Genomic DNA, 15866 nt, shown 5'->3' on the forward strand with positions numbered 1-15866 from the left:
GACTTAGATATTGGCATAGAAAGTACGCTTATTAAGTTTGCGGATGATATCAAACTGGGAGGGATTGCAACTGCTTTGGAGGACAGGGTCATAATTCAAAATGATCTGGACAAATTGGAGAAATGGTCTGAGTTAAACAGGATGAAGTTTAACAAAGACAAATGCAAAGTGCTCCACTTAGGAAGAAAAAATCAGTTTCACACATACAGAATGGGAAGAGACTGTCTAGGAAAGAGTACGGCAGAAAGGGATCTAGGGGTTATAGTGGACCACAAGCTAAATATGAGTCAACAGTGTGATGCTGTTGCAAAAAAAGCAAACATGATTCTGGGATGTATTAACAGGTGTGTTGTGAGCAAGACACGAGAAGTCATTCTTCTGCTCTACTCTGCTCTGGTTAGGCCTCAGCTGGAGTATTGTGTCCAGTTCTGGGCACTGCATTTCAAGAAAGATGTGGAGAAATTGGAAAGGGTCCAGAGAAGAGCAACAAGAATGATTAAAGGTCTTGAGAACATGACCTATGAAGGAAGGCTGAAAGAATTGGGTTTATTTAGTTTGGAAAAGAGAAGACTGAGAGGGGACATGATAGCAGTTTTCAGGTATCTAAAAGGGTGTCATAAGGAGGAGGGAGAAAACTTGTTCACCTTAGCCTCTGAGGATAGAACAAGAAGCAATGGGCTTAAACTGCAGCAAGGGAGGTCTAGGTTGGACATTAGGAAAAAGTTCCTAACTGTCAGGGTGGTTAAACACTGGAATAAATTGCCTAGGGAGGTTGTGGAATCTCCATCTCTGGGGATATTTAAGAGTAGGTTAGATAAATGTCTATCAGGGATGGTCTAGACAGTATTTGGTCCTGCCATGCGGGCAGGGGACTGGACTCGATGACCTCTCGAGGTCCCTTCCAGTCCTAGAATCTATGAATCAAGTGGCAAAGGCCTGAGCTGTAATGCTGAAGGGTCTGGTTTCAAACCCAACGCCTGCCCTGGTGTTTCTACTTTTATAATCCCCCCCACCCTTCCCCAAAGCCAGAGGGAAGCACCAGACCATAGTAAGGTCCAGAAGACAAGAGAGAGCCCCTTTGTGGGGATGTGCATATGTGAAACAACTGATCAAGCCAATGTGTGGGGGTTGGCAAAGCTGCACACCACCCCCCTAGGTTGCTCGTATCTGGGGCCACTGGGCCTGCCTGCTGCTGGGGTTCATTTTCAGGGGCGTGGCAGAGGCTGGGTGCGCCAGGCCTCTGAGGCATGGTCGTATGGGCAGACCCCCGGCATGGCTGCCACACACCAGACTCAGACCCCACCTGGCCCGGCTGCTGCCATACGAATGACTCAGACCCTCGCCTGGCCCCCGTGCTGTGCAAACAGCTCCATTCCCGGGGGCACTTTGCTGCTGAGCAAAGGGATTTACGCTGCCCGCCTGCCAATGATTCAGGCCTCAGACTGGCACATCAGCCACCCACTAACCCTCCCTCTGTACCCAGGGGCTGCAGCTGCCCGGCAGTCAGGAAAGCCCTGGCTGTCCAAACGGCACTGGGGTGGAACCGGGGCTGCTCCGCAGGGATCCCCGCCCTCCCCAGCCGCGTGTGTGCGCCAATTTGTGAATGAATCTCAGCTGCGCGCCGAGGCTGCCCCCAGCCTGGCCCGGCCCGCGTTTGGCTGGGAAGGGTGCCTGCCAGGCAGGAGGGGCGTGGGGCGAGGCTCCGCAGGGGAAGGGAGCACAGCCGGGGCATGCCGCGACACAGCCCGGGCGGAGCAGCGCGGGGGATCGCGCCTGGCTGCCCTGCGCTGCAAACGGAAGGGGCCGCGGTTCTCGTGCCCAGCCGGAGCCGGGCGCCCCGGGACCCCGGGCTGCAGGGGATGCCCCGGCGGGGGCCGGCCCGGCGGCCATGACCCCCCCGCAGGTGCTGAAGGAGGGGGTGCTGGAGAAGCGCAGCGGGGGGCTGCTGCAACGCTGGAAGAAGAAGCGCTGCCTGCTGACCGAGGAGGGGCTGCGGCTCTTCGAGCCCGGCGGCTCCCGCTGCAAGGAGCTGGGCTTCGCCCGCATGCGGGCGGTGGAGTGCGTGGAGTGGAAGCGGCGGCACGTCTACTTCACCGTGGTGACCGACAGCGGCTGCGAGATCGACTTCCGCGGCCCGCGGGAGGAGCCCGGCTGGAGCGCGGAGATCGGCCTGGGGCTGGTGCGCTTCCAGAACCGGCTGGCCATGCAAAGTGTGCGGGCCCGGCACGGCGCCAGGGCGGGTGAGCCCGGGCCTGACACCGCGGGGATGGGCGCCCTGGGCTGGCACAAGGGCAGCGATCCGTGCCAAGGGCAGCGGGGTGAATCCGGGGCTCAGCCCGCGGTTCCTTGCGTTGGAACTGGCTTGTCCCCGAGGAAGGAAACTTCCCTAGAGAAAGGGCTGCCCGGGGGGGGGGGGGGTCAAATGGGGCAATTTGCCCCAGGGGCCCCCACGAGAATATACTATTCTATAGTATTGCAACTTTTTTTGATGGAAGGGGCCCCCGAAATTGCTTTGCTCCAGGCCCCCTGAATCCTCTGGGTGGCCCTGCTAGAGCATGACCCCTGGAGGATAACAACTTACCGCTACTACCAGCCAAAGGGGCCACTCCTTCAGCTTGCCTGAGAGGGCTCTCTGCTGAGTCTTGCCTTCACCCCCTGCTGGTGCCGGGTGTTACCCCGCCCATGCCAAGGGTGATGTGCCAGTCAGCTTGCCCTTCCCAGAGCCATCCCAGCCCTCTGTCTCCAGGCCCCGCTTTTCCCTCCCTGTTTTCACTGCGGAGCCTATCGCCTGATTTCCTGGGGTGCCCCCAACTTTCCTGGATTTCAGGGGGAGCTGCGGGTGCCGGGCTGGGTGCTGCATGTATTTACACTGTGCCAGTCGGGGTCTAGGCTCCCCCAAGGGCCCCTGAGCTGCTGTTTCCGTGCCCGGGTGGGGATGAATTTCAGTGCCTCTGTCTGGCCTGGCAGGATGATCCCACCACAGCAGCACTGGGGAGGGGCAGGGGGCAGGTTGGGAGAGGGCCAGGCACAGATCGTGTCTCCACCGAGTGCCAGGCACTGCCTTGAGCTCACAGGGTTTCCGTAGCCTTTGCCTGGAACCTGTCTATGGGCTGATGATCCACTAGCAGAGTCACCCCTCTCCTTGTGCTAGAGCCCTGCTACAGGAGCCTGCCTTCCTTACCGTAATGCTGCTGACCTGGGATCCCAGCGGGCAAGCCCGGTTGTTTCAGGACTGTGTTGCCAGTGCTCTAACCCCCTCCCCCCTGCTTTGGAGATGATGTGCCAGGTCCCGCTGCCTGCCTCCTGGGCATGCTCCAACCTGGGCAGGTGCTGGGACAGCTGCAGATCCCCTTGGTTGGAGCAGTCCTGAGCTCCACGGTGGATTGGAGTGTCGGGGAGAGGCGGGTTGGATGGGAAGCAGCCGGACCTGGCTCCTTCAACCCTGCTCCAGCACATGCGCCAATCCCCTGGCTGATTTCCACAGTGCTGTTCAGGCACTTGGCACTGCTTCCATGGGGGATTGGGGCTGGGAGGGCTGATCCCTCTGCCCGGTGAGTGGGGCAAGGCTCCCGCCCCCAGGCTAGTGACAGCATCCCCATGATGGGAGAGGTCCCCTCCCAGCAAGCCCTGGCCCTCGGGGTGGCCATGGTGACCATAGTGCCGCTGCTGTGGAACTTGGAGCTCTCAAGCTGGAAAACACCCCCGGGTCTCTTCTTTGCTCCCACAGCCCCAAAGCAGGGCTCGATCCTGCAGGGTGCCTGGGAGCCCAATTCTCCACTACCCCCTTCCTGTGTTTGGGGCAGGGAGGGGGGGCTTCAAGCCACCTTTGCTCTCCCCCTGTTCTGGGCCTGGCCTGGGCTCTCCATCTGTCCTGGCTCAGGTAGAGCAAGCAGTGGCTTGTATCACAACCCTGTGTGCCCCCCTCTCAGCTCCCTCCTCTGGCCTAAACCCAAGCTGGGGCCAGATTCCCCCGGATGTAAATAGGTGGAATGCCCCCATACACTTCCCCAGAGTCTATCTCACTTACCCCAGGTCTGAGCTGGGCCCCTCCATGCCCAGATGAGCTCCCAGGTGCCCATGCCAGCCAGTCCCCTGGCCCTGAATTGGGCAGCCACCCTCGCTAACCGGTGCATTCCCTTTGACAGTGTTCCAGTACGACCCGGCCCCGAGCGGCCAGGCCACAGACCCGGAGGGGCTCAAGGGAAGGACGGGGATGGCGGAGGGGCACTCGCCCGCCAGCGGGGAGAACGGAGTCCCTGGCTATGAGTGAAAGTGGAGCCCTGGCTTTAATAGGGACAGCAGGCGTTTCAGCGCCAAAGGCCTGATGAGCCTGGACCGCGTGTGCCGCTAGCTGCTGAGAACCGCCCCCCTCCCTGCTGGGCCATTCCTGCTTCCCAACGGCCATAGGCGGCTGCACCATTCTCCAAGCGCTCCGTATAGCTTGGCCCAGGGATCCGGGGCCCACTGGTCCAGTCGAGGGCCTGCAGGAGAGGCAGGAAGGGGAGCACCTGGGGAATAAAAGCAAGAACCAAAGCAGGATTGTTTTGCGCTTCATCAGCCTGCTGCTGGCTGGACGTCAGAAGGGACTCGACCATGCTAGTGAGCCGGGGAGCCCATCCCACCCGCCGGACCTGCCATGGCTCTGCTGCCAAGGCTCAGCCAGGCATCTTCGTGATCCACAGGTGCATCCCTCGGCGACAAGCTGCCCCGTAGCTGAGCCGGTTGGGGCTGCGATGAACTGGAAATCAGCTGCCCTATGTCGCTTCTCCCTAGACTGTTCCTGCGGGACTGGAGTGGCTGGAGATCCAAGCTGAAGATGCTAAATTTCAGCATCCAGAGATTGAGCTTGGTGGGATGTCAGGGTGTAGGTGGGGGCAGGTTCCTGAGCGGAGTGATTGTGTGGTGCCACTCCCCAGTTTGGCTGGGGCCCGTGTGACGACAGGCTTCAGCAAAAAGGCGCCAGCCTGTCTCAGCCGGTGACCTGTCTGGACAGAGGGGTTGTGAGGACAGCCCTAAATGAATTCCTCCCCTTGAAACAGATGGTGCAAGCGCTCGCACGCCCTGCCCCACTGGGTCAGACCGGCTCTCCTGCCAGGATGGGGAGTCGCTGCTGTTGGTGTGTCGGGACAATCGACAATGCGGGCACCTGGGCCGCTGACAGCAAAGGGCGGTTTGTGTCTGAACGCTTTGGTCATGGCTCATCAGACGGTGCCCATTCTGCACGCTGCTGCTGCTTGGTTTGCGTCTTCACCTTGTGGGGGTTGGTCTGGGGTGAACGGAGGCAGGGTGAAGGTCACCGGAGAGACAGGTCTGACGTGGGCAGTGTGCTGGGGCAGTTCCCCCATGCACAGATCTGCAGATGCCCCTCAGTCCTGATTCGCAGCCCCCTGCTATTCCAGCCGGGGGCTCCCCTACATACAGCTCTGCCCATGCCCCTCAATCCTGACCTGCAGCCCCCTGCTTTTTTGGCCCTGGGCTTCCCCCCTTCCTTCCCCCCGATCTGCCACAGCCCCTCTATTGCACCCTGCTGTGCCCATCCTGGGCCTCTGTGTGAAGGCCAAGCTGAGTGATAATTTTTTGACATGGACCAATAAACGTTACAGGGAGAGATTCTCTGCTGTGATCATTTGTTGGGTGGGGAGTGGCCACCTTGCTCCAAAGAAAGAAGAGAACTGATTGACAGCCCAAAGCAGCCATGTCCTGAATGCTCCTTGTAAAGGGTTTTTTATGTGATTAAAAATGACCACTGGGGATAGAAATGAAACATTTGAACTAGAGGTGTAACAATCTGAAGGGGAGCACTGGACATGTTCTGTTTCATGGCTCGCACACAGAGAAGTGAGATAAAAACACAAATACTCTTGCTCGAAGGTTGCAACGTCCCACTCCTTTATTTCTGAGAATTCATAGTGATAAACCAGAGAGAGACAAAGCAGGCTCCTCCCTGAAGGCAGAGAGGCACAACTCATCCCATCATTTTCTAGTATCAAAGGGGTAGCCGTGTTAGTCTGGATCTGTAAAAGCAGCAAAGAGTCCTGTGGCACCTTATAGACTAACAGACGTATAGGAGCATGAGCTTTCGTGGGTGAATACCCACTTGCATCCGAAGAAGTGGGTATTCATCCACGAAAGCTCATGCTCCTATACGTCTGTTAGTCTATAAGGTGCCACAGGACGCTTTGCATCATTTTCTAGGCTGCTTCGCTCCAGGCTGCCGACTGACGCAGATCACGCAGCTTCTCTCTGAGGCCCCTAGCCTGCAAGCAGGACCAGGAAATCCCTCAAGCTTAAAGTGATGGCTTGTCCTTTGTAACCAGTTTCCAGTACACCACAGCAAGGAGACCCATGGAGTGTCCCTTGTGCTACAGCAGAGACAGGCCTGGGCTGTGGTGAATGCAAAGGGGGCTGCAGGTCACAGACAGACCCAGTGGGTCTCTTTAGCTTCCACAGCCTGCGCTGTCCTGTCATTGCACAGTGGCCTGGGCTCCTGGACTGCCAGGGAGAAGGAGGGATTCTCAGATGAAGCCTGGGAGCCTGAGATTAAAATCAATGGAGGGTCTCAAAGCCCTGAGAGGTGGCAAACAGCTTAGAAAACACAGCAGCAGCGCCGACAGGAAGGGCTAGTGCTGGGCAGGGGGGCTGTGCCCACCGTCAGCCCATTGCCCACTGGGGCTAGGATTCCCCCCGCACCAGGCCACACAGTTGGGATTAGGTGGCATTACAGGGATGCCCAGGTCTCATCCTGGCCCTGTAGGCAGGGGGAGGCCACCCACTGTGCAAGGGTGCTTGTGCAGTTCCTTTTGCAGGGGCTGATGAACCATCCCTTCCATGTAGCATCCTCCACCCCATCCACCCTGGGACCTTTCATTGAGGGCCCAGCAGTGAGAGGCCAGTTCCCTAGTGCCAGATGGTTCTTGCCCTATATGGCATGGCACTCCCTCAACCTTCCTTATCCTTCTAAGTAACAATGAGGTCTTGGGCCTTGCTAGGGGGAGAGTGGCCGTGGCAGCTCGGGGTGTGGTTTGATGGCTCCCCAGATTGTTCACCGAGCGCCCATAGCCCAGGTGAAGCTCTGGGAAAACTGGCCCTCAAACCCTGCTCTGCTCCAGCTGGTTTGAGTTTGACACAAGTATTTTGCAAAGCTCTCACAGTCAGGATGAGAGCACCTGCCCCCCATGCTGCTCCAGCCTCACGCAGGAGAGTGTGTTGAACGGGGAAGGGTTAACATCACCCCTTGATGTCCCTGGACCCGGCCGGCTGCAGACCCATCACTGAGGGGAGGCAGTCTGGAACTCTGCGAGGCGGCCCTCCAGAATCCAGTGGGGAGACAGCCTAGAACACAGAGAAGTTGCAGCCTGGAACCCTGCATGAGCCTGGAACCCTGTGGGGAGACAGGCAGGGTTTCTCTGTGGCCTGTGCTGCTCTGGGCACTTGCTGTTCATCGCGGCTTTGCTGCTGTGGGTTTTGCAGGGACCAGGTTTCTAGGTATTTAAAAAACACGTTCAAGCGTCTGGTTCTCGCTCTGTGTCTGTAAAACACAGCCCTGAGGTATGTGCTGCCTCTGGCCAGGGCTCCTTCTCTCCAGCTGCTCCTGGCAGGCACGTTGTTTATGGGTTGAGCAATGGGAGCACGGACGTGGAGCACGGCACTGGCAGGTACGAATGTGGGCCAAGGTGCCAGCTTCTTATCAGAGGCAGTTTCCTCTGGAATGGGATGCATACCTCCAGAGGGGTCACTCCCCCAAAGGGGAAGTGTGGGTGGGTGAGACTATCTGCACCAGAACCACAGGGGGCGGGCTCCATGCACGTCCGGAGCGAAGCCAAGGCTTGCGCTGACCCCTGTGAGCTGCAACGGGACCAGGGTGTGAGGCAAGACTCATGCCTCTTGTGTGCTCTCGTCGCTCCCCTTGCTCCTCGCGCTCAGCTGGGCTGGGCGTGAATCACTCAGGCTGGAAGGAGATGGAGGTGCACGCTCTCAGCTATTTCCAAAACGGAGCGAGTCTGTTGGTGAAACATGGGCATTTCCACATCCTGTCTGCTGGCCCCTAAGGATGTGGTCGGTGCCCAGCATGGCACAGCTGGGGTCAGCTCCTCATGGTATCCACTACTGGGGATGGTTCCTCACCCCCCAGGGTCCCTGTAAACTCACTGCCAGCTGGGGATGGGGCACTAGAGCAGGCCCAGGGGCCTCCCATCAGGAGCTCAGGTTCACTCTGTGCGCATGTATCTGGGCATGTCCTGCACATTCTGCAGCTGGGACTCCGAACCAGACCCCATTGTGGCTTCCTCAGTGCTGCCAGCCCCACTCATGCCCTCTGCAGCGCCTCAGTGTAACAGACGTAGGCCTGAGCATGTGATAGGTGTTCTCCCCAGCAAAGGCCAGTGACATACATGCGCATAAGCCAAGTCGGGCACACACTTCCCGGGAGGGGACAGGTCCCTCTCTGCACACAGCCTGTTTTCTTGCTGTCAGTGTGGAGAACTAGTGGAAGGGAGGAAACACATGCAGTGTGTCACCAGCTCTCATGATTTTTTTTTGCCAGTCTTGTGATATTTAGCGTTTCCCCTAAAGCCCCAGCTCCCGGAGTCATGGGAGTGAATGAGGATCTCGGCTCGCATTTAACAACAAAGCATCCAGTCCTGGTTGCAGAGGGAAAGCTGGAAAACGTGACCCAGGAGGCAAAGAAACAGAACCCAACATTTTTACAAACTCTCCTGATTTTTAAGCCAATCTGGTGTTTCGGGGCCTGACTTGGGAGTTGTGAATGCTTGGGGCTGGGCGTGCTACAGGGGGTGTGAATTCCCACATGCTCCTCAACAGCTGGAGGGCAAAAGCTTTATTTGTGTCTTCACCTCCGACCTGTTACAACACAACAAGCACCTCCCCATCCCTGGTCAGGAAGCAGGGCCTGCAGCAGAGCCAGCCTGGGGCAACCTAACAAGCACAGCTGGCCTGTAGCAGGCTGCCTGATTGGCTGCCCCACCAGACTGGTTTGAAGAGTCATCAGACTGGCTCCTAAGCCCAGCAGCAGCAGATGTTCGGTGGCTGCTCAAAGCACTCGCCCACGGTTGCAATAGCTCCTGCGCCTGTTGCCCCCCGGCCCTGTTCCTGCCTTGTCTCACTCCTGACCCTCAGCTCCGATTCCTGACTCTGACTCTGACCCTTGGCTTTGGCTGCTGACTCCTGCTCTAACTGCTAGCCCTGACTGCCCAAGTCCTGGTGTCTTATACCCCCAACACAGGTACCAGCTATACAGATAGGGAAAGCACAGCTGGAAAAGCAATCCCCACCAATGCAAGTCCCGCCATTCACAATAATGCCCCACAATCCCCTGCACCTGTGCTCTGACTCCTCCTAGCCATTCCGGGACTCTGTAAAGCTAATGGGGCCTTTCTTACCTCCCCGCCCAGTCAGGCTGTGAACAGACTTCAGGTCTAAGCTGCAGCGTCTGACTAAACCCACTCCACAAATCCCCATTTGCTGGGAAGATTCTCTTTAGCAGGAGTGGCTCAGGTAGTGCCCCCAGCCTCCCACACTAGCTGCCTCTGTGGTTCTCTTTTCAGAGAGCTGTGCCAGAAGCTGGAAAGAGGCTGATGTGCAGATGGGCAGCCATTGCCATGAACAAGTGAAAAAGACAAATGGGTGATAAAAGGGATAATTAAGAAAAGGAGCAAAGTGAATGGGTGTGGACTGCACTGCTGGGTGCACCATAATCCTGATCTGCCCTGAGACACCATCCCATCCCACCATAGTGCTGCTGCTGCTGCTCCTCAAACTTGACCCCTCCCAGCCCTCTCCCTCCTTGCTATTCCTATTTTGGAGTCTCTCCTGAGCAGAGACCAGATGCTACAAAACCAGGAGGAGGTTTGTTGGATGTAGATAGACACCAGGGACTTGGAACGAAGCCCCAGACATATTTAGTGGTGGGGCTGACCCAGGAGAGGAGTGGTTAATATCCCAGCATGCTGTGGAGCGCATTGGGCGTGGGAGAGAGGTTGAGATCATTTTACTTTCTGCCTTTGAGGGCTGAATTTTAATATACAGCTTCAGAGGGAAAGGTCACCAAGAGTCTGTAATGAGCATGCAGCAAGGTCGTCCCAGCCAGGCTGCTGCTGACCATGCACAGGGGAGGGGCCCGCTCCAGCCATACCAATCCCTTATACTGGGCTAGCCTGTGATCAGCCTCACGAATCCTGTGAGTAAACCCACACCGCACATAGGGAAACCTCACACAGAACTCTGCCCCCAAACAGAGACACCACACAAACACACACACAAGCCCCAGCTCCTGGAGTCAGGTGAGTCAGTGAGAATCTCAGCTTGCATTTAAAAAAACCAAGTGAGTTTCCCACTGTTGTGGTTGTGAAGAAAAGCTGGATACGTGACCTGAGTAGGACCACACCCTAAAGGATCAGACACCAGAAGGCAAAGAAAAAGAGCCCCAAAGATGATGTTAAAATCTCATGATTTTTAAACCTGTCTTGTGATTTTTGATGGCTTTGGACTGGCAATAATGAGGAAGCTCAGAGGCAGCCAGAAAAGCAAAGAAAACACTTACTAGAACTTTTCCTAACCCCATCCGCCTTTCACTGGTTAATTCCAGCGGGGGGGTTAGATGTAGCCACCAAGTCAACAAGGAAGTGAGGCCTTAGAGGAGGCAAAGAGCTACTGAAAGATTAATTCAGGGATCACAAAAGGAGACAGGGGCCGGCAATACTGGCTGTATCTGTTAAATGATCAGCAGGGAGATAGTTTGCAACACTGAAGTTCAAAACATCATCAGTAGGTTTCAGAGTTAAAAGCCACAGCGATGCACAAAGACAAATTACCCTTCTTTTAGCACTAGTAGAACTACAATGTTATAAAGCCAGTGTAAGAGACATCAGAAACAGGCCTGGTATTCCTTGCAGACACCACTGTCACGACTGATGGTTTTCTTTGCAACCTAAAGATCTAGAATCTTTGGACCTGATTCTCCTCTCACGCTGGTGTAAATCAGGAGTGACTAGTGGCTCTATCCCACTCCTGGGGTCATGGGAACAGCATCCTAATTCTGTCCAACCCCAGCAGTAAGCAGGAGGCTCCTTCCCCAGGTGCCGTCCCTGGACCCCTGAATTCTACCCACTATGCTCCAAAACTAGCTCCCTGTGCTGGGGTGTACAACCCCCACACCGGTATGGAGAGCGTTAAGGGGAACTGGAGAGCTGAGTTAGTGCATCTGGAGGCACAGAGAAGGGGTGTGGGCTCAGTGAAGGACAAGACCCAGCTGGGGAGGGCCTGGGGTTGGGGACTTGGCCAGGCTTGCAGAGTGGAGTGAGTTGGAGTGGTTGGCAAGAAGGCCAACAGCATATTCGGCTGTATTCATAGGAGCATTGCCAGCAGATCGAGGGAAGTGATTCTTCCCCTCTATTCGGCACTAGTGAGGCCACATCTGGAGTATTGCATCCAGTTTTGGTTCCCCCACTACAGAAGGGATGTGAACAAATTGGAGAGAGTCCAGCGGAGGGCAACAAAAATGATTAGGGGGCTGGGGCACATAACTTACGAGGAGAGGCTGAGGAAACTGAGGTTATTTAGTCTGCAGAAGAGAAGAGTGAGGGGGGATTTGATAGCAGCCTTCAACTACCTGAAGTGGGGGTCCAAAGAGGATGGAGCTCGGCTGTTCTCAGTGGTGGCAGATGACAGAACAAGGAGCAATGGTCTCAAGTTGCAGTGGGGGAGATCTAGGTTGGATATTAGGAAACACTATTTCACTAGGAGGGTGGTGAAGCACTGGAATAGGTTACCTAGGAAGGTGGTGGAATCTCTATCCTTAGAGGTTTCTAAGGTCAGGCTTGACAAAGCCCTGGCTGGGATGATTTAGTTGGGGTTGGTCCTGCTTTGAGCAGGGGATTGGACTAGATGACCTCCTGAGGTCCCTTCCAACCCTGATATTCTATGATTCTAAGTAGCTGCAGACTGCTGGAGTCCAGAGGGGCTGCCATGATAGGTCTCACCACAAGGAGGCACCCTAGGACGGTGGGGTTCGTGTTCCGGACTAAGGATAGAGGTAGATGGGACTGAGCCTGGCTCGGCCCAGTAAAGAGCCCAGGCTGGATCCTCAGCTGGCGTAAACTGCTGTTGCTCCATTTGCTCCAATGGCCCCTTTACCGCGGCGGAGCATCTGGGCTCAGGCCTGGTTTGGAAGCCCTGCGAACACAGGGTGGGGAGGCTCTCGCTGGGGCCTTCTGGGAGTCTGTCTAAGGAAAACATGGATAAACTTTTGCTCTCTCCCTCCCCCTTCCCCTTCCTCTGCCCTGCGGGAACCTTTCCCTGAGTCAGCTGCCTGGCGGTAAATCTCTCACCCACGCAGACAGCTGCGCCCCAGCAGGGAGCCGCCATGGGGTTAACCCTTTCCCGGATAGGATGGAAGGAAGGAAGGAAAAAACACATGGAAAAATAAGGGACAAGGCTTTATTTTAAGGGACGTTCCAGGGACACACCATTTCCCTTGGCATAGCATGTATTTTTCTCTCAAATGTACAGTTCTGCTGCCCTCAAGTATACTGGGCAATGATCCTAAACCTCAATGGAATGTTTAAAGTGGTACTGATCAGTTACATCTTAAAACCAGGGACGGTGGGAACCCTATGGCACAAATCAATGAAGTAAGGGACTCCCCCTTACAACAAGGGCCGGGTTGTCACGCTATCCCTGGGTGCTGCTGGTTGCAGAGAGGGGATCCAGATGGGGGAGGTTGGTCCCTCCTTTGTTCCAGGGGTCTGCTGCACCCAGGTTGCACTCCAGGTCTCTGTGCTGGCAGAATGCAAGGGATGGGGATGGGGTGAGGGGCTCAGTGCACTGGAGCTTTGGCTGGAGTTCAGAGCTGATGCTGGTCTGGGTCGGGGACGTGGTGTGCGGAGCTCAGGCTGAGAGCAAATTGCCTGAACAAATGTCCCGGCAGCGCCTGCTGCTGCCCTTGCCCAGGGCTTGGGCTCTCAGCAGCTGCATCCAGACAGGAAGTTTGGGGTTTTCTTTTGGCAGGAAGGGGAAATCTCTCCTGTTAACCCCTTACAAGCCTTTGCTCCTGCTGCAGCCTGCTCTGTGCATGTCTGCAGGCTCAGGTGGGGCCTGCTGTTCTGTAGCTGCCCAGGGTATGACTGTAACCCAGGGGGTGGTGGTAAATTCCCTCCCCCCGGGATGTGGCTGGCTCAGGAGCCTGGTGAGGGGCTATGGGGTCTCTGACCTGGAGGCTGCTGGCTGGGAGCACAGCCAACGTCGTCCCCATGAGAGTCCTGGTAGGTGCTTGTGGGGAAGCAGCTTTGGAGCAGGACTTTTGTCTAGGTCCCATGGACAAGTGTCCACATTGATTCCCCTCCCCCACCGCGCCCATGCTGGCAGGCACAGCAGAGACCAAGGACTGAATGTATCGTGGATACCAGGCCCCCCAGCTCCTGGGCCATGGGCAGGAGAGATCACGGGGACCTGAGCTGGCCCAAGTTGCCCCTGTTCTGTAGCTAAGCAGAGCTCAGCGCTGTGCCCCTGGTGCCTCTTGCCAGCGCTGAAGTGACCCTCGGAGATAGAAAGATGGTGGCTGGGTGGCGTTCAAAGGGGAGGTCCTGTATCTGTCTCCCTCTGGGCCTTGTGAGGTGCTCCCTGCGGCATAGGGGCCATAGCCCTCCACCCTTGCTGCCAACACAGCATCTCCCCAGCAAAAATCTCTGCTAACTGGAGAAGACATTTCCCACCAACAGCAGAAAATGGATACCAGCGTGGAAAGCAACACAGGTCGTCAGCTGGGCAGTGCCTGAAGACAATCTCAGCTCATGCAACTTGGCAAGTTATTCCCGTTCCTGCCCTGCTGCGGGGGCTGGGCTCCGGCTGCGAGGGGCACTCAGTGGCATGGTGTGGCCCCTTCCATCCCTGTGGAACCCTGGCCAGGATTTAGGGACACCTGACGCGGTGCCTGGGAGAGAACCACAGGGCCTGTCTGTGTCCAGCTGCCTCAGTCACGAATCCCCTCCATGCACTGTGAAGTCCTGCCCGTGCCGGCAGTGCCAAGCCTCGGTGGGGTGGCGAAGTCCTTCTACCAGGATTGGGGCAATAGTCTAATGCCTCTGACATTTGGCACGCATGGACCACTTGCTTTGCTGGGGCACTTTAGCCTTGAGATGACTAAGGAGTCAGTGTATGTTAACTTCTCCGGCAACAGGCTCTGATCTTGGGAATGAGCTGGAAGGTGCCCTCCGGTGGCCAATGGAAAATCCGCATGCTCCACCTGCTTTATCGAAGGGCTTCATCTTTTATTTGCAAAGCAGGCAAAATTGTGGCAAAACCACACCAGGGGGTGGTAGCCTATTCCTCAAAGCCCTCACACTGGGTGCCAGAACAGGGTGGGGTGGGATGGGGAGGGGGGGAAGAGGTTGGGGCAGGGAGGGAGGAGGAAACTCAAAACTATCTGGGGAAACTTTCCTAGCAGTGTGTTCTCTGCCGTAGGCAATGGGATAGTCTCCCAAGGAAGGGCTAGAAGAAACCCCAAGGCTTGGGACTTTTAAAAGGAGACTGGACAAAACATGCCATAAGGATCAGCCCTGGATTGGCTTTTTCTCCTGGAACTTCTGTAATTCCATCCCACTATTCTGGGAGTACAAGTTCTGGATGGTACTAAAGACTTGGTGCCTGGATCCCTTTGCACTGGGCTTGTGAATTAATGCACTGCCCTGATGTGCAACTCCTACTGGACCAATAGTGCAGATCCTGCTGTTAGTACAGCTGTTTGCAGGTGCCCTTGTGTTTGCTGAATCCTTACTCTCAGGGACTGAGTGCATCCCCGCTATATCGTGAGCATGCGTCCTGACACTGCTGTCCTGCTGCGTGGATCCCAGTGTGCTTGGACTGTGAATTTTTGGCACGCACACACGACTATATTTATCTCATTGTGCTGGTAGTGCTGGTTCCCTGGTATAATGATGACATTATGCTAAGAATATGAATCCTGAAAATAGCGCCCGGGTGTAATGGTCGCTGTGGGTTGTTCATGTGAATCCTGCATTTTTGTAGGCAGTGTTGTAACCCTGTCGGTCCCAGGATATTAGAGAGACAAGATGGGGGAGGTGATATCTTTGATTGAACGAGACACACTCTGGAGCTTTCACAAAGGTCTCCTTCCGGAGGAAGAGCTCTGTGTAAGCTCAAAAGCTCAATCAAAGATATTACCTCCCCCACCTTGCCTCTCTAATGTGAATCCTGGCACTATGGCCCTGTTGGGTGCATCCTAATCTACAGAGAGCACAAATCTTGGTCACTAGATGCTAGTAGCATGTGTATCCTGATGCCAATCCATGAAGTCAGTGGAGTTTGGCACTAGGCTGAGCACAGTGCTGGCCTTATGGGGGGGCGCTGTGGGCAAGAGGCAAGGAGCGGGGTCTGGGGTGTAAGACCATGGAAGGGAGCTCGGGGAAAGGGGCAGGGGGGGGGGAAGCAGCGGTGGCTAGAGAAGCCAAAATACAAGTTGATCCAGGGCACCATTTTCCCTAAGGCCGGCCCTGACCCTAAATAACTGTGTAATTGCATGACCAGATCTCACCTGTGTGATCATATCTCACGTAATTGTATTCTGTGACAGGAAAAGTAAAGCAATCGCAATGCAGGCTACACGAGTGATTTTCTGCTGAAAGGGTCTGTTCAATGTACACATTTACAATTTGTTTTTGAGTACACCTAAAAAAATGAGTAAACAGGGAGAAGCAGCTGTTGGACCACCTGTTAAGCAACAAAAGCTGACACAGTCAAAACTGAATTTTGGTACGTTACGATTGTGGCAACATCATCATTGGCTGTTCAACATTAACCACATATTCAGCGGGTGACAATGTGACTGATCAGTC

The 15866-nt window shown here is 55.7% G+C and overlaps 1 protein-coding gene across 1 annotated transcript; it reads left to right on the plus strand.

The window, feature by feature from the left end:
- Positions 1 to 1888: 1888 nt before the first annotated feature.
- On the plus strand, positions 1889 to 4270 carry PHLDA3 (pleckstrin homology like domain family A member 3). The gene is made up of 2 exons (XM_065404385.1): positions 1889 to 2240; positions 4146 to 4270. The coding sequence occupies exons 1-2, from the start codon at positions 1889 to 1891 to the stop codon at positions 4268 to 4270; spliced, it is 477 nt and encodes a 158-aa protein (XP_065260457.1).
- Positions 4271 to 15866: the final 11596 nt, after the last annotated feature.

This window comes from Emys orbicularis, chromosome 4 (assembly GCF_028017835.1).
Source record: "Emys orbicularis isolate rEmyOrb1 chromosome 4, rEmyOrb1.hap1, whole genome shotgun sequence".
In the NCBI taxonomy this organism is placed as follows: domain Eukaryota; kingdom Metazoa; phylum Chordata; order Testudines; family Emydidae; genus Emys; species Emys orbicularis.